This window comes from Salmo salar, chromosome 27 (assembly GCF_965601325.2).
Source record: "Salmo salar chromosome 27, fSalSal1, whole genome shotgun sequence".
Taxonomy (NCBI): Eukaryota; Metazoa; Chordata; class Actinopteri; order Salmoniformes; family Salmonidae; genus Salmo; species Salmo salar.
In genome coordinates, this window is record NC_138317.1 from 4799946 (window position 1) to 4806981 (window position 7036).

The following is a 7036-nucleotide window of genomic DNA, read 5'->3' on the forward strand; positions in this document are numbered from 1 at the left end:
GTTGGAACATTTTGTGGATATATTGAAGCAACATCTCAAGACATCAGTCAGGAAGTTAAAGCTTGGTCGCAAATGGGTCTTCCAAATGGACAATGACCCCAAGCTTACTTCCAAAGTTGTGGAAAAATGGCTTAAGGACAACAAAGTCAAGATATTGGAGTGGCCATCAAAGTCCTGACCTCAATCCTATAGAAAATTTGTGGGCAGAACTGAAAAAGCGTGTGTGAGCAAGGAGGCCTACAAACCTGACTCAGTTACACCAGCTGTGTTAGAAGGAATGGGCAAAAATTCATCCAACTCATTGTTGGAAGCTTGTGGAAGGCTACCCAAAACGTTTGACCCAAGTTAAACAATTTAAAGGCAATGCTACCACATACTAATTGAGTGTATGCAAACTTCTGACCCACTGGGAATGTAAAGAAAGAAATAAAATCTGAAATGCATCATTCTCTCTGCTATTATTCTGACATTTCACATACTTAAAATAAAGTGGTGTCCTAACTGACCTAAGACAGGGAATTTTTAATAGGATTAAATGTCAAATATTGTGAAAAACTGAGTTTAAATGTATTTGGCTAAGGTGTATGTAAACTTCCGACTTCAACTGTATATATTCTTGTAGATTGTGGACAATTATCTGACATGTTGTGATATGCAGACAATACAAATTAATTATTTAAAATTCAACATTGTACAGTGCCTTTAGAAAGTATTCAGACCCCTTTACCTTTTCTGCAGTTTATTACATTACAGCCTTATTATAAAATGAATTAAATAAAAATAAAAATCCTCAGCAATCTACACACAATACCCCATACTGACAAAGAGAAAACAGGCTTTTAGACATTTTTGCAAATGTATTAAACATAAAAAGATACCTTTATTTACATACGTTTTCAGACCCTTTGCTATGAGACTCGAAATTGAGCTCTGGGCCATCCTGTTTCCATTGATCATCCTTGATGTGTCTACAACTTGATTGGACTCCACCTGTGGTGAATTCATGGATATATAAGATTTGGATTTGTCACAATCAAACACACTGAGTTGTTTTAACATAGCAATATAGTCTAATTTACCCAGCAACTGGGTCAAGCACTCAACCCAAGGTGCTAGGTTAGAAGCACAACCCAACCCCACCGGATTTAATTACCCAATGCAGTGTTTGTCCAAATTGACACAGCGCTGGGTTGTCAATGACCCAAATTAGGTTATTTTTAACCCAGATTTTTTGGGGGAATAACAATTCATTTTGAATATAATATGAATTGCCATATTTGGCATAACCCAATTTCTACCTTTTTTTAAGATGCCAAAATAATTGGTTTTCAGTATCCTCACTTAGTTTTGAAATTGTTTTAGTGCATGCATTCAACAAGCTTTGAAAGAAGGACTTCCACAGGGCCACCATCTCCAAAGTTCATTCAAAAACGCAATAGTTCTGAACTGTGTTTTGAGTTAGTTTTTGTTTGTTTTAATTATTTACATTTGGTTAATTATTTAAACTTCCATTGATTGAAATCTATTGCTCAGTTATCACTTGGCTCATACAAATAATTATTTAGTTGCCACTTTTTAAACATCCTAAGTCAACATCCCCATAGCATTCACATCTCTCAAATGTAGCTACAGTGGCACGAAAAAGTATGAACCCACTTCAATATAGACAAGAGAAATACAATAATTTGTGTGTTATTAGTTTAAGCACACTACGTTTGTCTATTGTTGTGACTTAGATGAAGATCAGATCAAATTTGATGACCAATTTATGCAGAAATCCAGGTAATTCCAAAGGGTTCACATACTTTTTCTTGCCACTGTACATAATAATTTGAAATAAAAAAAATATTCCTGATAATATCCAGTCATTGCTCTTTTCTTCATTACCATGCTGAGGATTTCATTTATTTTCTGTTAAGAAATTGATTACAGGTTGTTTGGTATATTTAGTACATTTAGTATGTTTCGTTTTTTCTCTGAGAAGTTCATTTAAAGTTTTATATATGATTTGGTGTATGTAGATATATTTCAATGTTAACACACAGTAACTAAAAACCTGATCTAATTTTAAATATTTGCAACCAATTTGCAGCAAACAGTAGAATGTTTGCCACACGTTTCCCTGACTTGTTTGCAAGAAGTTCACAAGTTGCTGCAAATTTACCGAAACTGTTTGCCAAAAACAAATTTACATGTGAAAATATGAGCTTGCAGCAAATTGGTCAAAGGTTTGCCACAGCTGTTTGCCAGAAGCCTATTTTTTAGTAAGGGTATAATTTAATATCTTTATTATAGTATTTGTTCAATCATTTCACACACGTAGTAGATATTTTTGAGTACATGTATGTATTTTATGTACAATAAATAATCATAAGGTTATCTTTGAGTACAGAGTGCAACATACCTAATAGGGAAAATGATAACTTACTAGATATGATTGGTTGACGGTATGCCATTGAAAAATGCTTATGTCACTAATGTGTTCCCAGTATAAATACAGTGACATTGATTGAACGGTTCATAACGATGCTATAGTAGGATGTTGTTTAGCCTAGAGGTAAAACCAGTTTGAGTTGTTACTTGGAACTATTTTTATTTTATTTCACCTTTATTTAACCAGGTAAGCTAGTTGAGAACATGTTCTCATTTACAACTGCAACCTGGCCAAGATAAAGCAAAGCAGTGTGACACAAACACAGTTACACATGGAATAAACAAGCGTACAGTCAATAACACAATAGAAAAAAAAGAAAGTCTATATACAGTGTGTGCAAATGGAGTGAGGTGGTTAGGCAATAAATAGGCCATAGTAGCGAAGTAATTACAATTTAGCAAATTAACACTGGAGTGATAGATGAGCAGATGATGATGATGATGATGTGCAAGTAGAAATACTGGTGTGCAAAAGAGCAGAAAAGTAAATAAAAACAATATGGGAATGAGGTAGGTAGATTGGGTGGGCTATGTACAGCTGTAGCGATCGGTTAGCTGCTCAGATAGCTGATGTTTAAAGTTAGTGAGGGTAATATGTCTCCAGCCTCAGCGGGTTTTTTTGTTTGTTTTTTGTTTTTTTAAATATATTTAAAAAAAGATATATCTTTCATTTATTATTTAAAGAAAATATATATTTTTTTTGCAATTCGTTCAAGTCATTGGCAGCAGAGAACTGGAAGGAAATGTGGCCAAAGGAGGTGTTGGCTTTGGGGATGACCAGTGAGATATACCTGCTGGAGCGTGTGCTACGGGTGGGTGTTGTTATCGTGACCAGTGAGTTGAGATAAGGCGGAGCTTTACCTAGCATCGACTTATAGTTGACCTGGAGCCAGTGGGTCTGGCGACGAATATGTAGCGAGGGCCAGCCGACTAGAACATACAGGTCGCAGTGGTGGGTGGTATAAGGGGCTTTGGTAACAAAACGGATGGCACTGTGATATACTGCATCCAGTTTGCTGAGTAGAGTATTGGAAGCTATTTTGAAAATGACATCGTCGAAGACGAGGATCGGTAGGATAGTTAGATTTAATGTTGGATTGGAGATGTTTAATATGAGTCTGGAAGGAGAGTTTACAGTCTAGCCAGACACCTAGGTATTTGTAGTTGTCCACATATTCTAAGTTAGAACCGTCCAGAGTAGTGATGCTAGTCGGGGGGGCGGGCAGCGAACGGTTTAAAAACATGCATTTGCTTTTACTAGCGTTTAAGAGCAGTTGGAGGCCACGGAAGGAGTGTTGTATGGCATTGAAGCTCATCTGGAGGTTTGTTAACAGTGTCCAGAGAAGGGCCAGATGTATACAAAATGGTGTCGTCTGCGTAGAGGTGGATCAGGGAATCACCCGCAGCAAAAGCGACATCGTTGATATATACAGAGAAAAGAGTCGGCCCGAGAATTGAACCCTGGTGCCCCCATAGAGACTGCCAGAGGTCCGGACAACAGGCCCTCCGATTTGACACACAGAGCTCTGTCTGAGAAGTAGTTGGCAGTCATTTGAGAAACCAAGGCTGTTGAGTCTCCCGATAAGAATGCGGTGATTGACAGAGTCGAAAGCCCTGGACAGGTCGATGAAGACGGCTGCATAGTACTGCCTTTTATCGATGGCGGTTATGATATCGTTTAGTACCTTGAGCGTGGCTGAGGTGCACCCGTGACCAGCTTGGAAACCGGAATACACAGAACTAAAGCTTAGTGAAACTAGCCTGCATAAACCTTGCTGTCTTTTTCAGAATATTACTTGTTTTAGTACATTTTATGTATTTAAGAACTATAACAACACATGGAAACCTAATGGAGGAGGTATCCTTATTGTGAATGGTTTGTCTAGGCTAAGGTGCTCCAGATGGCCACCAGGGCTGCGCCAAGGGCTACTGTGAGAGGTAGTTGTACAGAGCCAACCCCATTGCACAGATTGGTGCTGCAGCAGGTCTGTGAGACGACGTAGCCGACTCCCAGGATGCTAGAAGTGGATGTGGTGTTGCAGAAATGTGTGGCCAGGCAGCCCTTGTGCTTGATGCTCATGATGTTACCGATGTTGAACACTGGAAAAAGAAGGAATTGTAAGTACAGGTAGTTTTTGTTTGGGTAGTCAGCACTATATTTTACCGCTACAGAAAAGACTAGGTATTAAGAGAAACTATTTGATGAAATGGTAATTACACAGTAAAAACCTAGGAATTACCTATTTTTATTGTAGCTTTCTACTTGGATGAAACCACAGGGTCAGTACCTGCTTGTCCGCTCTAGCAGTTGGGCTCAGAGGTGCTACATGTTGTAGTTGTACCAAACAGACAAAGACTGGTGATCCCCATAGAACATGTGTTGCAATGCAGGGACTCTGCTGTGAGATGGATGGAGAGATGAAGCAGAAAGTGAAGACGGTGACTGACCTTGTTGACGGTGACAAAAAACTGGTAATGCTTGCATCGACCTGGGGTTTTAAACTGTCAAGGCTTGGGTTTGACTGCTCTTCTGAGATTTGGAGTGTGAGTTAATATAGGTGTGAATGTTTCGAGGAGAGGAGGGAGCAGGTTTCAGTTTAAAGTTTTACTAGTCATATGTACGGGATACACATGGTATACACGATTTGTAAGTCGCTCTGGATAAGAGCGTCTGCTAAATGACTTAAATGTAAATGTAATACACCATCCAAAAAAATGCTTACTTGGGTGTTCCTTCTCGACAATGCAACAACGATAAGAAATAAAAACGATAAGAAATACAAACATAAGGTAAGTGGCTCACTAGAATAGATAATACAGGAAGGCACAATTTATAGTGTTTTGGAAAAGGAGTGATTGGGGGGCAAATGTTACAATTGTAAGATTCTGTTAGCGGTAAGCAAATCCAGTGTGCCTGGCATGCTGACCTTAATGTGGGCCATGACCAGCCTTTCTTGGCACCTCATGATGACTGGGGTGAGTGCGATGGGGCGATAGTCATTTGGACACATCACCTTGTTTTTCTTGGACACTGGGACGATGGTGGTCTCCTTGAAGCAGGTGGGGACTATCGCCTGGGACAGTGACAGGTTGAAGAAATCCAAGAAGAAGCCCACCAGCTGGTCAGCATACACTGAGGACACGGCCAGGGATGCCATCTGGGCTGGCAGCTGTGTGAGTATTCACTCTTTTAAGAGTTTTCCCTCACGTCAGCCTCGGAGAACGAAAGCACCTGGTCGTCCGTAGCAGCGAGAGTCTTCCTGGATGGTTCGATATTGTCTGCTTCGAAGTAAGCATAGAATATGTTAAGATCATCTGGGAGGGATACTTTGGTGGGCCACACAGCTGGATTTGCCTTTGTAGTCCGTGATAGTCTGTAGTCCTTGCCACATGCATCGCAAGTCTTGAGTTGTCGACTGTCAATTCAAGTTTGTGTCTGTATTGTCTTTTTGCGTCCCTAATGGATTTGCAGAGTTCGTGTACCTGCTTGCCTTGTACCTGTCACGCATCACCGAGTCATCAGAGTTTGTTCTGCTGACATTGAATGCTGCAGTACGAGCTCTCAGCATGGTACGGATATCTCTGTTCATCCAGGGTTTTTGGTTGGGGTATGTCCAGATTGTTATTGTGGGTACAACATCAACACATTTCCTAGTGAAGCCTATGACTGACAATGTACACTGAACAAAAATATGAACGCAACATGTAATGTGTTGGTCCCATGTTTCATGAGCTGAAATAAAAGTTCACATATACATTTTCCATACACACAAAAACCTTATTTCTCTCAAATTTTGTGCACAAATTTGTTTACATCCCTATTAGTGAGCATTTCTCCTTTGCCAAGATAATCCATCCACCTGACAGATGTGGCATATCAAGAAGCTGATTAAACAGCATGATCATTACACAGGTGCACCTTGTGCGGGGACAATAAAAAGCCACTCTAAAATGTGCAGTTTTGTCACAACACAATGCCACAGATGTCTCAAATTTTGAGGGAGCATGCAATTGGCACTGACTGCTGTAATGTCCACCAGAGTTGTTGCCAGATCATTTCATATTAATGTCTCTACCATAAGACGCCTCCAACATTGTTTTAGAGAATTCGGCAGTACGTCCAACTGGCCTCACCAACGCAGACCACAAATAGACCATCGAGAGCCCAGGACCTCCACATCTGGCTTCTTCACCTGCGGGTTCGTCTGAGACCAGCCACCCGGACAGCTGATGAAACTGATGAGTATTTCTGTATTTTTATAAAGCTCTTTTGTGGGAAAAAACTACATTCTGATTGGCTGGGCCTGGCTCCCCAGTGGCTGTGCCTATGCCCTCCCAGGCCCACCCCTGGCTGCGCCCCTGCCCAGTCATGTGAAATCCATAGAAGAAATATCAGCGCACGCAGAGAAGCACGTGATTGAACTTCCCTCAACTTTCTAGCGTTCTCCCCGTTAGTTAACACTATCAATGCTTTCCTTTACTGTGGGACTTGTGATCGAATCAACGCAATATTAGCCACTCTCAATGCAACATACCGAAACAAAACTATGCAAGACTTAGTTTTGCATACTAACTATGCAATAGATTTTGTTGTTCTCAGAAC

The 7036-nt window shown here is 40.3% G+C and overlaps 1 protein-coding gene across 1 annotated transcript; it reads right to left on the reverse strand.

Annotated features, from left to right (window-relative positions):
* Positions 1-3938: 3938 nt before the first annotated feature.
* On the reverse strand, positions 3939-5591 carry LOC145864354 (uncharacterized). The gene is made up of 3 exons (XM_082970073.1): positions 5361-5591; positions 4737-4935; positions 3939-4533 (listed from the first exon to the last, which is right to left on the reverse strand). Exons 1-3 carry the CDS (start codon positions 5589-5591, stop codon positions 4316-4318), a joined length of 648 nt encoding a protein of 215 aa, XP_082826199.1. The 3' UTR covers positions 3939-4315.
* Between the last annotated feature and the right edge of the window lie 1445 nt (positions 5592-7036).